The sequence below is a fragment of the Balaenoptera musculus genome, chromosome 2 (assembly GCF_009873245.2).
Source record: "Balaenoptera musculus isolate JJ_BM4_2016_0621 chromosome 2, mBalMus1.pri.v3, whole genome shotgun sequence".
NCBI classification, from domain to species: Eukaryota; Metazoa; Chordata; class Mammalia; order Artiodactyla; family Balaenopteridae; genus Balaenoptera; species Balaenoptera musculus.
In genome coordinates, this window is record NC_045786.1 from 20,612,567 (window position 1) to 20,631,633 (window position 19,067).

Consider the following 19,067-nt stretch of genomic DNA (forward strand, 5'->3'; position numbering starts at 1 on the left):
CTTCTTGCATCTCCCTCCCTCCCACCCTCCCCATCCCACCCCTCTAGGTGGTCACAAAGCACCGAGCTGATCTCCCTGACAGGATCAGTTTTGATGCGTTGCACCTACACTTTCGTCTCAGCTTCAGTTCAATAAAATATTTGTGGAATTGTATGGCTTTATACATATGTCTGAAAGTATATAAGCCTCTATAAAAATGAGCATTCTACTAGGCTGTTATGCTCACAGCAACTCTGGCTAATGTACTTCCCAGTAAGAGAGATTTTAGTAGAGCTCTTCCTTTCATGAATAAGTTTAAAGTATTTTCCCACAGCTATAATGCTAGCATTATTTGATGATATATATGGTCCAATCTGGTATGAGGTAGAATGTGCCTTCTAAAAGAATGCTGCTTTCAGTTCATACCCAGTTTTAAATTGCATTGAAGTTAAAAAGTAGTATATATTTTTCTTCTCTTCCAAAGGGAGGTATAAGTTTTCTCTCAACAGACTCGTTACTTATGTAGTAGTGGTACAAAGAAATATCTAAAAATATCTTGAAATAAAAATACATAGCTCTGACGAGAATATTTGGATTTTTAGAATATAAGATTTAATGAAAAATAGTTGCCATTACGGTTGCCTGTGTTTTCACAGTGACTGCCCCCTATGTACAGTCATAGTGTATTTTTAAAATACAATCTATTAAATGAAGATATGAAGTTATCTCTGCTAAGTAGAGGCCATTCTGATTTAACTAGCCATTATATAATTGTGTCTAAGCTCTGTCACAGCAGAGTTCCTACTACAGGTACACATTTTTTTTCTGGTTAAATAACTGAATGGACCTTTGTTCGTCAGGTAACTAACAGACTCATATTAGCCAACATTTGATTGTACTGATGTGAAAATGGAGGCACGATGTTTAGAAATAAATTTCTCAAGGCCATTATTAGTGACAAGCAAGAGATGCAACTTCCAGATGTACCGTCTGTTTGCTAGCTCTCCCTTTCGGTGTTTGTCAGTAAAAGGCCGGAAGGAAATAGAATGTGGTTGTAAGAGGCGTTGGGGGCCTTGTGGATTCTAAAGCTTTCAGATCCAGACTCAGGAGACGTGGGCCTATTTGGAGACAGAGACGAAGGGACCAACGGAGCAGGGGCGACTGAAGGAAATGAAGGTGGTGAAGAGCACAGGCAGCTCCGAGAGTAAACTTTTGTCTCCTGGGGTTCACTTGCAGTTTTGAAAGTCCAACCAAACTGAGCCAAACTTGCTGGGCTGAAAAGTTTACTCACTCGCAGCCATGCTGACGTGCACTGCACATTTATCACTATTTTGAAACCAGTAAGGTTAGAAAGATGTGTTGAAAACATTAGGTCAGTTGATGGAAATTTTTTTTTTTTTTTTTTTTTTTTTAGTTGATGGATTTTTAAATGTATCTGTGTGACTGAAATAGACCGCTTGATTTTATTGGCAAATGAACAGAGAACATACCCATAAAATAAAATTGTAACAGAATTTTAAAGGTAGTACTTTTCAAATTGGAATATTAAAATATTAAAATCCAACATACAGAAGTTCTATATATATCATGATTGTTCAGACTATGATCTATGAAATCTGACTACTTGAATTTCAGTTCTTCTTCCACAGTGTATTAGTTGTGTGACTTTGAGCTCATTACTAAACCTTTCTACACCTGATTTTCTCATCTGTAAAATGGACATGAAAAGCATAGTACCTACCCCTTTAGGAATGTAAAAATACTACGAGGAATACATCGATCTAGAAACATATCTCGGCTCCTAATAAATAATCATAGAATGTTAGTTAGTGTAACTGGTGTTATTAGCATTGCTATTACTGTTTGATTTATCACTATCCTTACCCTCGTCCCCACCCTCATTTCTCCTTCCTGGAAAATTCCTGCAAATCCTTCATGTTGAGTTTGTTGTCATCCTCTCTAAAGGAAATCTTTCCTTACTCTCTCCCGCAGAACTCGCCCCGCTTCCTCCATTATAGTATCTCTGGTATAGTCTCGGGATGAGAGCCCCTGTGTTGGACCAGTAAAGAAGAGACCACCACAGCAGATTCACTGCCCCTGCCCCCAACACCTTTATCCCTAAACTGTTTCTGGTTCCCCTTAGAATCTCGTGTCTATTCCGTAAGGGCCAGCTGCCCCCTGAAATCACTCCCACAGATTAGACAGCGTGGCGCCTGCCATTCTCCCGTTAACACCCTGGCCCACCTCTTGTGGGGGGGATGTCTCTATCACGACTTGCCCCTCAGGGTGTGATACTCAACTCTGACAAGAATTAATGTATGTGACCTTATTACAAAGGATTACATTTATAATTATATGATTATATGATCATCTTCCCCACTACACTGTGAACTCCACAGAACTTTTTCAAGTTTGTATCCATAGTACCTAGTAAGCGTTGGCCACAAAGCAGAAAGTCATTACAGTTTCTGTTTACAATGAATGAACGAATGTTGTTCACTTTTGAGTTGGGATGACCAGCTATCCCCTTCTACTGATAAATTCTACTACTTTAATAAAGTAGTGATCTCTAAGGGGTAGTGTGATTTGGCAGAAATATCCTGAAGCAGGAGCAGGAAGATGGAATTCTTGGCCTAGGCAGGCCACTTCTTTGTCCCTTGATTTCCTTCCTTTTAAACTGGAGTAGCACCTGCCCTGCCGACATTACAGAGCTGTCCTAGAAAGTGTGAGATACTGCTTTGTCAATTGAAAGATTCTCAACAAATGAAAACTGTACTACTGTTCTGGAGAATAAGCAGATTTTATTATAATTGTTGTGCTTTGATATGATTCCTAATTTGTTTTACAAAATTTCCAGAATTTCTACAATAGTTGAAAATTTGTGAGGAAAGATCTATAACCACAGTGTCAGTCTGTCATGTAACAGTAGAAGTATTTGGAAAATAGTAACTATAATTTAAAATGCTTGTTTTAAGATCTCATAATTTGATTCTTTTTCTGCTGTATCTTACTTTGTATACATGTTTCATTTCATTACCTCGCACAGCTTGAATCCAGATACCTCCCTTTTTATATTCCTTTTAGGTTTTGAGTATAATTTTATTTTATTTTATAATTTTATTTTTAACGCTTTCTGCTCTTCGATTTCATTAATATTTTCCATTCCATGTATTTTAGTAAGTCCAGTTGAGCAGAACAGTGGATATACTACATAACACCGTGGTTTTAGAAAGATGGTCTTTGCTTTTTATAAAATATAAAATCAGTATCTTCTACTAACTGGGAACATCTTCTGTGTGCCTTTGGGCAAGTTACTGAATCTTTTTGTGATTCACTGTCAACGTTTGTAAAATTGGGGTAATAATATCTCACAGAATTATTAATATCATTGAATGAGACAACATATGTAAATAGTTTTAAACAGTTTCCTGTACATAGTAAATGCTCAGTAAAAGTTGGTTTTAACTGTTACTGTTGATAATGATAATGACAGTGCATCAGAGTTTCTTTCTGAGCCTTTTCTAGACATGCCTCATTTTTCATTTTATCCCTGGAATAACACTAGGACCATTAATTTTTTATTTCTACCTGAAATCTTTCTATTATTTCTTCTTCATTGAATCATGGCAGTTTAATGTTTTATTTTTCTAAATCTAGATTTAACTTTAGGATAAACAATGAACAGTAATTTATGTACAGTTGTTGAATACAGAATTGAATGAAAGCAGTAAATAATGTCCAAAACCTTTGTAAGTGATACAGTATAAGAAATGCATGTGGTTCCTATCTTACTCATTGAAAAACATCTGTCTAATGGACATTCAAGTCCATCAAAGTTTATCTGTTTACCTGCCATCATGTTTTACTTGACTATCAAAATTTCACTTTTCACATTTGCAATAATTCCCACATTCTGGTATTCATATTAACTGCTTTCAGTTTAACATTCTTACTCTAGAAATTCAGGAGATAATTTGAAGTTACTTTTAGTGGGTGATATTCCTTTAAAAAGTTAAGTTTATCATAATTTTGAAATGAACATAGATGATAAACTTTCTTTGGAAAGTAAATCTTAAATTCACTTTTTTTAAAACCACACTCAGTTTGCAATTAATGGTGGTAAATGTTTAGTACATGGGAAATGTTGAAGAAGCAGAGTCTAGTTTATACAAAGCCTTTCTGTACATGTTCTTCCAGTTACATCTACCGCATCAGTTAAAACTTCAGTGTTTCTAGTCACTGTCTGCTGGATTTTCAAATTTGAGACTTACTGTGTTTACACCAAAAGAACAAAACTGAAATTATGTATGTAATTATGTAATTGAATCAACTTCACAGTATTCAGTGTTTCACAGGAAAAGTTATTCTATAGTGTCACTGATTTAAAATCACAGAGCTTCTTAAAGCTACATCATAATTTAGTTACTAAAGGTTTCATTTTTAAAAATCTAGTATAATTGTAGAAGTTGAAGCTCTGCTTATTAGTTCATAGCTCGTCAACATCTCAATTATTAGAACTTGCATCTTATTTTCTTAGCCGTACTACTTCAATATATTATTTTGATCATAAAGGTAACTATGTACTCACTCTTACCTCGCTCCTGAAGTTTCTCCCGTAATTTGTTTAATCATTGCCTTTTAAGTTTCATCTACTTTTAAGTTTCAAAGTTTCCTTATGCACAACTTTGTAATGAGCATAATACGTTTATATGTTATTTTGAATACGTAATTAGCCTTGAGAAAAAAGATGTAATTACAAGAAGATGGAGAGGTATGGTGAGTCTTAAGATTCTTAGAGTGATGGCAGTGTACTTTCAAGGACCCAGAGTGTTAATGATGCTGATGATTTATCCTTAATTTCATTCAAAGGTGATGATGCTCCTTCCTGATGGAAATTTATCACTGTTTTTGTCTGGTCAGATAGGATCAATGTCATTAAGAAGAGGACAGAGGTTTTCCTGAAGGAACGCTTCAGAATTGGGAAGAGGAGAGGGAAGAGGGAGAGAGTGTGTGTTTGGGGGGTGGGGGTGGACCTGAATGAAGACTGTAGGTCACACTGAGTTATGAGATAGAAGGTTCTAGAGAGACTCTACCCTCCTTGAAGGCACTTTGACACAAGAGAACCCTTTTGCTATTTGGAACCTTTTAGATGTAGGAGGGAAAAAAAAGAAAATGTGTATCTAGTTAGTTATATCGATGGGGAGTGTGTAAGTCAGATGTTCACAACTTGAAGAACGGCACTGATTGTGCTCTTGTGCCGCTGAAGGAACACCTTTGCAGTGTATGAAAATAACTAACGTACTGGGCATACTTAACATTTCCTTGTTTATTCTATGCTTTCTGTGTATATGCCTCCCTGTTCGGATCTGAAAAGTAGAGATGAGAGGATCCAAATGTGCTGTGTTAAATTGTATCAATTATCAGGAATCCTTTGAAAAGACTAACAAATATTCACCAGTTTGATTTAAACGACTAGTCTAAGCTTTGTCAGTTTGTAACTTTCAATTTATGTTTCCTTTAATAAGTTTCATAGGAGAATTTACAAAGGAATCCCACTCCAGCTCAGAGGGGAAGTCTGGGCCCTCCTCCTGGAGATCCCGAAAATGAAGGAAGAAACCAGGGACCTATACAGTGTGAGTACCGAGAGCCAGCCTGTTATTTTGAAACGATCGGTCAATGTTGGGGCATATTTGTAAGGAAAATTGGCTAACACCTGGTTGTAGCTACTCATTTGCAATGTAGTATTAATAATAAAGAGATTTACAATGTCACTTTTAGAGTTTTTGGGAAAATAACAGCAGAATTCAGTTTATCCAACAGCTGCCTGTGTATGATTGACTGTTTTCTTCTTCTTTCCCCTAAGATTGTTACAGTATTTCTAGGTTTTATTATTTATTTATAAAAAGTTAAACGTTTCACTCGGTGATCAGTAATGCTTTCTGTAAATTAGTCAGGGCATTAAATTTGCCTCCTTGTCATCTCAGCTATAGCCTTTCTAAACCTAAATTTTATATTAACCTTTGAAAGGAATAAGAAACATATATCTAAAAATAACTTTGTGCCTTAGAAAAAGTGTTCAATGTCACTAAATAAAAAAGGAAATGTAAATTTAAAAAATAAAAAATAAAAATAAAAATAACTTTGGAATCTGTTTCTCAGAATATATATATAAATAGAATAACTGAAATAAAGACAAATTATTTGTAATTTAAACCCAACACCAATTATAAAAGGGGCTTTGGAATGCTCTTTTGATATTTTCATATTTATGTATAAATAAGCAAAATTTCATCAAGATGTAAGGTAATAGGGCTTCCCTGGTGGCACAGTGGTTAAGAATCCACCTGCCCATGCAGGGGACACGGGTTCGAGCCCTGGTCTGGGAAGATCCCACATGCCGCAGAGCAACTAAGCCCGTGCACCACAACCACTGAGCCTGTGCTCTAGAGCCCACGAGCCGCAACTACTGAGCCTGCGTGCTGCAACTACTGAAGCCCTCGCGCCTAGAGCCCATGCTCCGCAACAAGAGAAACCACCGCAGTGAGAAGCCCGCACACCGCAACGAAGAGTAGCCCCCACTCACCGCAACTAGAGAAAGCTTGCGCGCAGCAACAAAGACCCAATGCAGCCAAAAATAAATAAATTAAATAAATAAATTTTAAAAAAAGATGTAATAGATATTGGTTAATTTAAACAGTTACTTGTTTTTTATGATGAAAAGAGTTTTTAAATTAGTTGTTTGGACCCTGCACAGATTATGAGTTTTGTCTCAGGATTTTAGAGTTTCAAATTATTTTAGATGGTTGATTAGATATTTGCCTTTAATGTCATAGTTTTAGAACCAGTATTGAAAAATGATATCTGAGAGAAGTATTTAAAATCTAACCCCAGCCCCTAGCACAGTGTGCCTCTCATATGGTGGGTGCTCAGTAAATATTTATTTAATTAATAAAGAAGAAAATTTTAGTTAGCATGCTGTTTTGGTTTCCTGGGGCTGCCATAACAAAGTCCCACAAACGGAGTGGCTTAAAACAACAGACACTTACTCTACTGCGGTTCCGCAGGATAGACGTCTGAGATCAGGGTGTCAGCAGGGCCATGCTCCCTCCCAAGGCTTTAGGGAAGAAGCTGTCCTTGACTCTTCCTAGATCCTGGAGTACCGGGTGTTCTTTGGCTTGAGGTTGCATCCCTCCAGTCTCTCCCTCTGTCTTCAAGTGGCCTTTCCTTGTGTGTGTCTCTGTGTCTCACCTTCTAAGGACACTAGTCATTGGATTTAGGGTCCACCCTAATCTAGTATGACCTCCTCTTAACTTGACTACATCTGTAAAGACCCTATTTCCAAATCAGGTCATAGGCCCAGGTTCTGGGTAGACAGGAATTTGGGGGTGATACTATTCAACCCAGTACACATGCTAATATTAGAACTGTGGTTCAGACTTTTTCTACATAGAATAAAATTATCCAGTTACTGCATATCCAGTATACAGTAACAAGAAAAGAAATGACTTGCCCACCAGTCCTTTCAAGCTTATAATTTTCAGCGCTATCATAAACATTATTTTTACTACTTGAGATTCCTCTAGCATTTAACCAAGTCTTCCTTTCCCAGTTACTTTCTTTTACTCTTTCTTTGCAAAAGTAGTATAAATTACTGTCCTGAAATGGGAAATTCAGTGGGAATAAAACTACTTTTTCTTAATCTATTGATACTAAGATTTTTCTCAAATGGTGGAATTGTCCTGATTCCTGAGCCGGTGCTCTTATCTACTATTTCTCCTGTTCTTTTAATTGTATCTCATTGTTATCTGTCTCTCTGGGGTATAGTGCTCTGTCTCACAGATGGCAGAGGTCTGGTGACAGTGGATAACAACCTCACCTGCAGCCTTAGCAAGGCTTGGTAATCTTATTGGCCAAACCCACAGTGAAATTGCTAGTTTTTCATCCAGATACTTTCCACTGTACTTCTGCTCTCAGGTTTATAGGTTCATTATATTCCTATTTCTTTTAAGTAAAATGTTTATTCTTTATTATTGTGACACTCATGGATCTTAACCCACCCAATCTCAGAGTAACCTTAGAAGTTGCTTACACCTCCTTTCATTAAGGTAAGAAATATGCTTGATTTCCTATATTCTGCACATTGGCTTGTAACCATTCTAGGACATAAATAATCTTTCTGCTCTATTATTTTTTACCTGCTTAACTGGGCTTTGTTTTTGTCATGAGGTCTTTTTTTATGTTGAATTTTCTTGTCCTCTAGAGTAATTTTTTTTAATAGATCTTTATTGAAGTATAATTGCTTCACAGTACTGTGTTAGTTTCTGTTGCACAACAAAGCAAATCAGCCATATGCATACACATGTCCCCATATCCCCTCCCTCTAGGTAGCCTCCCACCCATCCTCCCTATCCCACCCCTCTAGGTCATCATCACAAAGCACCGAGCCGATCTTCCTGTGCTATGCTGCTGCTTCCCACCAGCCAACTGTTTTACATTCGGTAGTGTATATATGTCAATGCTACTCTCACTTCGTCCCAGCTTCGCCCTCGCACCCCATGTCCTCAAGTCCATTCTCTATGTCTACCTCTTTATTCCTGCCCTGCAACTAGGTTCATCAGTGCCATTTTTTTTTTTTTTTAGATTCCATATATATGCATTAGCATATGGTATTTATTTTTCTCTTTCTGACTTACTTCACTCTGTATGACAGACTCTAGGTCCATCCACCTCACTACAAGTAACTCAGTTTCGTTTCTTTTTATGGCTGAGTAATATTCCATTGTATATATGTGCCACATCTTCTTTATCCATTCATCTGTCAGTGGACATTTAGGTTGGTTCCATGTCTTGGCTATTGTAAATAGTGCTGCAGTGAACATTGTGGTACATGTCTCTTTTTGAATTATCATTTTCTCAGGGAATATGCCCAGTAGTGGGATTGCTGGGTCATATGGTAGTTCTGTTTTTAGTTTTTTAAGGAACCTCCATACTGTTTTCCATAGTGGTTTTATCAATTTACATTCCCACCAACAGTGCAGGAGGGTTCCCTTTTCACCACACCCTTTCCAGCATTTATAGTTTCTAGATATTTTTGATAATGGCCATTCTGACCAGCGTGAAGTGATACCTCATTGTAGGTTTGATTTGCATTTCTCTAATAATTAGTGATGTTGAGCATCTTTTCATGTGCCTCTTGGCTATCTGTATGTCTTCCTTGGTGAAATGTCTATTTAGGTCTTCCACCCATTTTTTAACTGGATTGTTCGTTTTTTGATATTGAGCTCCATGAGCAGTTTATATATTTTGGAGATTAATCCTTTGTTCTTTCATTTGCAAATATTTTCTACCGTTCTGAGGGTTGTCTTTTTGTCTTGTTTATGGTTTCCTTTTCTGTGCAAAAGCTTTTAAGTTTAATTAAGTCCCATCTGTTTATTTTTGTTTTTATTTCCATTACTCTAGGAGGTGGGTCAAAAAAGATCTTGCAGTGGTTTATGTCAAAGAGTGTTTTTCCTATGTTTTCCTCTAAGGGTTTTATAGTGTCTGGTCTTACATGTAAGTCTGTAATCCATTTGGAGTTTATTTTGTGTATGGTGTTAAGTAGTGTTCTAATTTCATTCTTTTATATGTAGCTATCCAGTTTTCCCAGCACCACTTATTGAAGAGGCTGTCTTTTCTCCACTGTATGTTCTTGCCTCCTTTGTCGTAAATTAGGTGCCCATATGTGCGTAGGTTTATCTCTGTGCATTCTATCCTGTACCATTGATCTATATTTCTGTTTTTGTGCCAGTACCATACTGTTTTGATTATGGTAGCTTTGTGGTATAGCTTGAAGTCGGGGAGCCTGATTCCTCCAACTCCGTTTTTCTTTCTCAAGATTGCTTTGTCTATTTGGTGTCTTTTGTGTTTCCATATGAATTGTAAACTTTTTTGTTCTAATTCTGTGAAGAATGCCATTGATAGTTTGACAGAGATTGCATTGAATCTGTAGATTGCTTTGGGTAGTATAGTCATTTTCACAATATTGATTCTTCCAATCCAAGACCATGGTATATTTCTCCATCTGTTTATGTCATCTTTGATTTCTCTCATCAGTGTTTTATAGTTTTCTGAGTGCAAGTCTTTCGCCTCCTTAGGCAGGTTTATTCCTAGGTGTTTTATTCTTTTTGTTGCAGTGGTGAATGGGAGTGCTTCCTTAATTTCTCTTTCTGATTTTTCGTTGTTGGTGTATAGGAATGCCAGAGATTTCTGTGCATTAATTTTGTATCCTGCAGCCTTACCAAATTCATTGATTAGTTCTAGTAGTTTTCTGGTGGCATCTTTAGGATTTTCTATGTATAGTAGTATGTCATCAGCAAACGGTAACAGTTTTACTTCTTCTTTTCCAATTTGTATGCGTTTTATTTCTTTTTCTTCTCTGATTGCTGTGTCTAGGACTTCCAAAACTATGTTGAATAAGAGTGGTGAGAGTGGACATCCTTGTCTTGTACCTGATCTTAGTGGAGATGCTTTCAATTTTTCACCATTGAGTATGGTGCTTGCTGTGGGTTTGTCATATATGGCCTTTATTATGTTGAGGTAGGTTCCCTCTGTGCCCATTTTCTGGAGCGTTTTTATCATAAATGGGTGTTGAATTTTGTCAAAAGCTTTTTCTGCATCTATTGAGATGATCATATGGTTTTTATTCCTTAATTTGTTAATATGGTGTATCACCCTGATTGATGTATGTATATGGAAGAATCCTTGCAAAAAAAAAAAAAAGATGAACAATAACAAAGTCAAAAAATAAAATTAGTCTAGGAAACTAACAGATATGTTAAGAAGAATATAAAAATAAAAGTATAGACAAATCAACAACCGGAAGGTACATCAGTACCACAATAGTAAAAAAAAAAAGAGGAGGAGGGAAAAGAAAAAAAAAATAAAAGAGGGGGTTGGGAAGGCCTTGGCAGTGAAGGGTGGGGCCTAAGCAAGGGCGAGGTTTGGGCAGTGGGCAGGGCCAATGCTCAGGACCCACAGGGCTAGAAAAGGCTCTGAGGGGTGAGGCTTAGGCTCAAGGAACAGAAGGGGCCCAGGCGTGCCCCCCACCCCTGGTCTCAGCCGGCAGGGGACCTCACCTGGGAGCCCAGCAGGCTCCCCGTGCCCGAGTGGGTGGGGCAATCGCCCTCCGCTCCTCTCCCTCTCCTCCCAGAGGGCCCCTCCCACCTGCCTCTCCTGGTCTCCCCGGCCTCCCTCCTATGCCCCCAGGACCCACGCGGCCTGGAGGGGGCTTTGGAGGGGGGTATACCGGCTTGGGAGCTCAGCAGGCTCCCCGGCCCATGGGGGCCAGGCGATCGCCCTCCGCTCCTCTCCCCTCCCTCTCTTCCCAGAGAGTCCCTCCCACCTGCCTCTCCTGATCTCCCCGGCTTCGGGGGCGCCGATCCTGTCTGGCCTCCACTTCTCCTCCCCCCTCGGTCCCCCTACGTCCTACTGGTTCACTTTGGGGTTCCTCCCGTCTCCTTGGGTGTCAAGAGTCCCCCACCAGCGGCCGGCAGGTGCCTTAGTGTGGGGAGATGCTAACTCCCTGTCTTCCCACACCATCTTCAGGAAAAGTTTTCTAGAGTAATTGACATTATACATATGTTTGGGTGGTTTTCTCCCTTTCAACTAGATTTTATTTTAAAGCATATTTTATCATGTCTTGTCAAACATTTCCTTTCTGTGTTTTGATATCTCATCTTTTACCAAAAGGCCTGCAGAACCATAATTGAAACCTCTCTGTTTGCCGACTACCTTGTTTTTTTTTAAAAGATATTTAAAGAACAAATATGTAAAGATTATTTTTAAAGCTAAATTTTTGTAATGTCTCTTGGACCAACTTTTATCAGAAATAGCATACAATACTATTTTAGTGGTTGTATGGTTCTAGTACAATAGTATAAATATCTTGTTGCTCTTCAGAACTCTGAAGTGTTTTAAAACACTGTGGAAGTGGTCATGTTTTTAAAAGCTGCAGAAGCTGCCCTTCTCTGAGCTCCTACCTCAAAACACAAAACCCACATACTCACAAAACATTTAACATACATACACATATTCCAGGTAGCCTTGTTTTCTCCACTTTTAGCTTATATCAGGAATTAACAGTTATATTTATATATATTTACTAGAATTGGTTTTAACAGAAATATATATTTCCAGTACATGGTAAATAGGTCAATATAACACATGTATATAGATGTTTAATTACAATTAAATCTGGTTAAGTATAAATTAATATAAATTTTAATCTCCCACCTGGTTAAACTACTCATTTTGTTCTTTTCCCCCTGAAATGCTGCTTAATTGACAGCAGAGAGGGTTTTTAAAAAAGACAAAAACTGCAAGGAATAAGAAAATGGGAGAAGCGATAACCCCTGCCAATTTTTGGAGACCACAATTCAGACAAACATTTAGTAATTTTAGCAACCCTGAGAAAACCGGAGGAGCACCTGATTCATATCTCAAAATCCCCAGTAGGCTTCGTAATTGCCAGCTCCAGGTACCTCTGGAAGTGGAAGTGAAACTAAGAACAGTAGAAGTGGTTGAAAGCCTGTTGCAGAAGCAGTTAAAGTCCCTGAGTTCCCCCACCTGCTCCCCACCCCTGCACGAGACGGGGGCAGGGTGTGGGTTACTGTCTGGAGAGGATGAAACAGAAGGCCCGTGGGCTGGAGAGGACACAGACCTGTGGAGGAAAGCACAGACGGAGTGAATGTCCTGAATTTGGGGCAGCCCCGCCTTTCCCTCCGCTGGGCTCCCAGAACAAAACACCGGCAGCCGGGCGCTTGTCCTCCTGACGGGGACTCAGAGGAGTCTTCTCTAGGAATCTGACCAGCCCAAGAAAATACCCCCAAACTCCTGACTTCAAGGGAAGCCCAGTGAAACCAGCCAGATCACTCTACAGTGAAGACAGAGCTTGAAGCCCCACGTCTGCACATAGAGCTTTCCATCCGCTTTCTCATGCCTTCTTTCAAATATGAGTGAGGAGAGGAGCTAGGAGCTAACATGGAAAATAAGAACAAGTAGAAAAAGCAATTTGTGAGAAACAGACTATACAGCAAGAAGAAAACGGAAGAGCTATTGCTGATGTCTTCAGAGGGATAAAAAGAGATACTGTGTCCATAAAACAAGTATAGGACGCTATAAAAGGAACATTAGAGAACAACAGAGCTTATGAATATAAAAAATGATAATAGAAATGAAAAATTCTAGAGGAGGGTTTGAAAATAACAAGTGAAGAAATTTCCCAGAAAATAGATTGTGAAGTCAAAACTCAAATCAATGAGTTTTTAAGATTGAAAAGATCCATCAAGTGCCCAAACCTGTGGCTAAAAATATATCCAAGCCAAGCACAGAAATTGCAAGTTTCAAAACTTGAAGATAGAAGCTCCTATAAGCTTCTAGAGAGGAAAAATAGATTTCATATAAAGAAGAAAGAATTAGAATGGCCACACTGGAAGCTAGAAGACAGTGAAGGTGGTGCCTTTTGAGCAAAAATATTTTCTGACTTAGAATTCTAAAATAGCCAGATAGCTAAGAAAGAAGATAGATTTATCAGACATTCAAAGTGTCACAAAATTTATCTCCCACACGCCCTTTCACAGGAGCTACTGGAGGACAAGCTCCTCCAGAACAAGGGAATAAACCAAGAAAGATGTGAGATGCAGGAGACAGGGGACCCAAGCAAAGGAAGGCCTAAAAGATGGTGAAGGGAGACCCCCCGAGACCCCTGCTGAGCAGCGGGTCCAAAAACTCTGGAAGCCAGGTCTGCAGGGAGGGTGCCTGTTCTGTTAGAATAGCACCAGGAGAGACTCATGCAACTTAAAGTGAGTTTGGATTGAATTAGCGACAGATACGTAGAAAATGAAGCAAATCAAGAAACAAGGCAATGATAAGCCCCAAGGAAAACAAGAACATTGTGCTAGAAAGAAGAAAGGAGGCATAGTGAACCGCATGGCTCAGCTGTGAAGAGTCTTAGGAACACAAGCTCCGAAACGCTCTCCATCCAAAATGAAAATCTAACTGTACTGGCAGGATGGGAGGGAGAGGAGGGGGTGGGAGGAGGGAGAGGAGGGGGTGGGAGGAGGGAGAGGAGGGGGTGGGAGGAGGGAGAGGAGGGGGGTGTGGATGGAGAGGAACCTTTCACTGTGTACCTTTTTATATTTTTTTCATTTTTGAACCATGGAAATGGCTTTCCTAAGTCAAAAAAAGTTTTTTAAAGAGAATTATTTTGCTATTCGTCATAGGCTTTTTGACAACCGATTTCCATAAAAATGTGCTTTCTTCCTCTCTTTTTCCTCTTCAGAAATTAAAACACAGAGCACGGGGTTGTTCACCTGATATCAGACAAATAGACCTCGATGTCAACCGCACATTTAGGGACCATATCATGTTTAGAGACAGATATGGTGTGAAGTAAGTAAAGTTTAGTGTTATGAACTATGAATAGCATTTACAAATAGTCTTTATCAATTTGAAATGTCAGTGTTTGGAATGTCTTGTATAGATGATCATTTTGATTCCAATTCTAAGAGTTTAAGTTTTGGTGGATCATTTGTTCCATATTGTGTACAATTCAGGAGCTAATTTAACTTAAATTTTTAACCTTTGACATAGTAGGTGCTATAAAATTGCTATAAAATCATTTTATGATCTGGGAATTCTTAAATATATGGTAGATACTTTTATTAAAAGTGTTAGAAAAGAAATGAGAGATTGTGTTCCTTTTTGAGAGCCGTGTCAGCAATAAATATATTCTTAGACCCTTGACTCCATGCAAAGGTGAAACTAAAAAAATGGGAAATACACAAATGAAATGACTATGACAGTTTAGGAATGAAAGGTACAGTTTTGCTGATCTCCGTATCAGTTAAGGTTCAACCAGAGAAAAATAAACTAAGGGATTCATCGTGGGGAATTGGCTTACACAGTTGCAGGGACTGACTAGGCAAGTTCAAGATCTGTGGGGCAGGCCGTCAGGAAGGGCAGCTGGAGCTCTCGGGTGGGTGCCAGCGAAGCTGCGGTTCACAGGAGGAGTCCCTCCTTCAGGGAAGCCTCGGATCAGCTCTTCCGGCCTTTTGACTGCTTGACCCAGGGCTTCCCAGATTATCTAGGGTACCCTCGCCTACTTCAAGTCAGTTGACTGTGTACTTTAATGACATTTACAAAACACCTTTTCTACAGCAGCACCTACATTAGGGTTTGAATAACTGGGGGTTGTAGCCCGGCCAAGTGGACACGTAAAGCTAACCATCACATCCACCCTTGTCAACTTAATTTCCGCATAAAGACGATAAAGGCATGCTTTGCCTAACATGGTACAGCTATTCTACTTACGACTGAAAATATGCTAACCCCCTCCCCACGAAAAGATGCAGCGCCCTTGGGCAGTGTTTACTCTTTTTGCTTTGATATGTGTAACCTAAATTCTGTGATATAAAGTCAACTATTATTAAACATCTTATGTTAGCTGATAAGGAAAAGAGAAGGAAGAAAACACATTAAAATATATACACAAACATATTGATATCAAAATAAGGAAATGCTCAAAACAGATATAGTCAGCAGTTCTGCGACTGGGCATGTGGTCACTGCTGGTTGGTTACTTACCTTCCCACTACCCACCCCCTATTCCCTTTGCCCTCAGCAAGTGCCTCGGCTGGCCGTGGTTCTTTGCCTGGTGGGGGGACCTAAACCTTTATTCCTGAAGATCCTGGACCATTAGCAGTCCTGCCTGAATTTGCTTGTGGAGGTTTTCCATTGACTTTAATCACAGGGTTTGGTTATACTCAGAGGCACCTTAAGTGTCCTCTGTGTTCTAGACGTGCTCCTGCTTGCGTCTGCTGTGTCCTAGCACCCCCTTCCCCTTAGTGGTTGGGATCAGTCCCTCCAGCCGGTACAGTCACCTCCTTCTTTGCCTGTTGATTCAGAGGCATGAGGAGCCCAGAGTGGCCGGTGGTCATCTTGGCTTCCAGTTCAATGGAATCATTGTGTCTCCTGGTGGGGACATTCCTCTCCTTGGAGCCAGGACCTCTAGAGCAGCAGAGCCAAGCGTGTTGTTAGTGGACCCAAGAGGTAACGGTGTGTGGAGCCACTCCCATTCCCACCCCTGGATCCTGGGAGAGGAGGCAGCGCTGGTGCTGGAGGCTGATTTTGGGTGTATACCGCCTCCTGGGGGACATGCCCTCCCAGCAAGGTACTTCTCGGAGCTGGCAGTGTGAGTTGAGTCTTCAGAAGGCCGGTCCGCAGCTCCGTCCAGCCGGCTCCTTCTATGGGGATGATTCTATAGTGAGAGTAGTTCAGTGAAAGAGGGGAGCAAACTGAAGAAATTGTGAAGCCCTTCGTGCTTTTTGCTATAAATCCTTTCTGTCAAATTTAGCCTCAAGTTTAGACTGTGTTGTTTAAATTTGAGCTGGGGGATCATTTCGTTATTATAGTAGTAGTTTTATCTGGATTATCTGTTTATCTTCAGTCAAACTGTTGTTTATTTTTTTAAGTTTATAATTTTAAGAATACGTGAAAAAAACTAAATTGTGTTCAATGGAAATTTCTTTTTCTAGGCAGCAATCCCTGTTCCACGTTCTTGCTGCATATTCTATCTATAATACGGTAAGTTGGAGCACGCCTGCCCACAGCTTTTTGAGTTGTGCTCTGAGCACCTGGAGGAGATCTTTGGGCCTCCCTCCTGACAAGGCCCTTTTGGCCTGCATTGCTTCATCTCAGGGCTAGATGGTCTCCAGGTCTCTGTGGATCTTCCTGAGGCTCCCATGGCCCCCCTGGCGTCTTAGAGCAGAGCTGGTTGGGAAGTGGAGAAACTGCAGTATGACAGCGAAGCTCACTTTCCCCCTCTTTCTCCAGACTGTTCTGTTGTTATGTTTTGCGTTGTTGTTTGTCTTGGTTTTTTTTTTGTTTTTTTTTGTTTTTTTTGTTTTTTGTTTTTTTGTCTTGTTTTTATTTTAAGCAAGTAGGACCGGAATGAGCAGCGCCAGAAGGGCAGGAAGTGGTAGCCAGGTTAATTTCTGCCCGACTCTTGGTGACTCCACTGCCCGGGAGGCTGCCTTTCAGGGTCACATTTCATTTATTCAGTGAGGTCCAGGTAGGAGACCATGTGTACCTACTTGCTGTCTCCTGGAGTAGGCCAAAACTAAGCTTTTTGGTATTAGAACATGTTATTCTTAAGGCATTGATTACTCTGCGGGGAGAGAGACTTGGGGGGAAAGATCAACTCGTGTTGAAACCAGTGTGGATGCCAAATAAATGCTTGTTGCCGAGATTCCAGGAAGGGCACCTTGAACCTTGGGGTGTATCATTTCCATTATCATCAAAACCTTTAAGTCACAGGGGACAGAAATTCACCCAAACAAGGGCAAGTTAAAAAGGGATTGATTAAAGGGACTTCTTATAGAAATGAAGCTCGGGGGGGTCGGAGCTGGAGAGTGAGAAGCCTCCAGTGAGAAGAGCTTCCCTTTCTCTCTCTTCCACTCTGTGGCCATGTGGTAACCCTGATTGTTTCTGGGAACTGTTCGTTCCACTGTTTCTCTCTCCAGATTGCTTTCTTTGTCTGCTTATCTGTTTTTCCAAGGCTAATATTGCACCCATGGACTCACCATGACCATTCTGTTCAAGTACATACCACCATCTGATTGCAGTCTCTGTGGCTTTATTCAGTTTTCTTAGAGAAATTAGTAAATTAGTCTTGCAGCCAATTAATGGTTCCCTGGGGCCAGATGTCCTCTGCTCCAACAGCTTTGGTTCACATGGCACAGACATGAATCTCTAAGACCATGTTATAAGCAGGGATTATGGGGAGAGTGGGCAGTTCTCAGGGAAGGAGCATAGGCTGGATAGGTACCCCACAATGTGTCTGTATAAGGGTCCGGAAGTCTAGAGGAGAAAAGACAGCAAATTTGGGAACTATATGAGGAGAGAAATTTGCCAGCATCTGAGCAAAGAAGAGGAATATTGAGCTGAGAATCACACATAAAACAGAAAAGTAAACAGCCTTTACAGAAGGTGTAATGGTATCAGTAAAATGGGCTCAGTAAAATCCGTGTAGGTTAAACTTGCCCGTACTTCTTCATTTATTCTCCAATACCAGGTGCATTCTTTGATTGTATGTGGCTCAGTGCTGTTGAGATTGTAATATTTCTCTATAGAATTGCCATTAAATCATGTGTTTAGGCATTTTCTGATTATTTTCTACATCAGTTTTTTATATGTGCATGTACATGTAATTCGATCTGAGAACCCCCAGTTTCTCTGTTCTCATTTTCTCTTTAGGAGGTTGGATACTGTCAGGGGATGAGCCAGATCACAGCTTTACTCCTCATGTATATGAATGAAGAAGATGCCTTCTGGGCCCTGGTCAAACTGTTCTCGGGCCCCAAACATGCCATGCACGGTAAGAAAACCCCACAGTTGATCATCAGCAACAAACAAGGGAGGGAGAAAAAGGCAAATTCAAACAAAGTCAGACTTTGGAAGATGCTTGGTAGGGTTAAGTACAAAAAAATGTTTAGGGGCTTCTTTAATTCATTAGTGTTTGTTACTAGTTTCTTATTTAATTCTTCTCTATTGAACTTTTCTAAACTTTTCTGTTCACATTTATATTCCTTCGTGTTTACTACAAAGTATACTGTTGACATTTTAAAACTCTTTCCTTACTTGCTCCAGTCAGGAGAAACTAATTTAGGTTTAGAAGAATTTAGGAAAAACTGAATTATTGAGAGCTTTTGATCAGAACTTTTAGACAGTCATGCATTCAGTGAAATGTCTACTATTGACTGGATATTGTGATGTATACTTCTTTGTCAAAGAATATTAATTGAGAAATGACACTTAGGTGTTTAAAGGAAAGGTACACAGTAATTAAGTAGTTTTGTATTTCATGTGTGTGTTTCAGTTCTTTCAGCCTTAAAATTGACTCCGTTTTACAGTAAAAAGGCTGATAACATATTCTGGGCACTTTATTATTTAATATTTCAAAACTTGCATAATTTTTTGGTTTTCAAGTTAGAAGGAGGTTTTTAATAACGTTTTTGTTATATTTGCCAAGCATATGCAGTAAACTTTACTTG

The 19,067-nt window shown here is 39.6% G+C and overlaps 1 protein-coding gene across 8 annotated transcripts in view; it reads left to right on the forward strand.

Annotated features, from left to right (window-relative positions):
- Positions 1-19,067, forward strand: part of USP6NL (USP6 N-terminal like) — a 170,001-nt gene that overhangs the window by 107,990 nt on the left and 42,944 nt on the right. For all 8 annotated transcript variants that reach the window (XR_005018710.1, XR_005018711.1, XR_005018709.1 and 5 more), the window contains 4 exons: positions 5,505-5,612; positions 14,297-14,406; positions 16,551-16,599; positions 18,271-18,391. Coding sequence is in view for 4 of the 8 variants with exons in the window: in XM_036842761.1 (XP_036698656.1) it covers positions 5,505-5,612; positions 14,297-14,406; positions 16,551-16,599; positions 18,271-18,391 (388 nt within the window). In the remaining 4 variants the exon portion in view is untranslated. The remainder of the gene's footprint in view (positions 1-5,504; positions 5,613-14,296; positions 14,407-16,550; positions 16,600-18,270; positions 18,392-19,067) is intronic.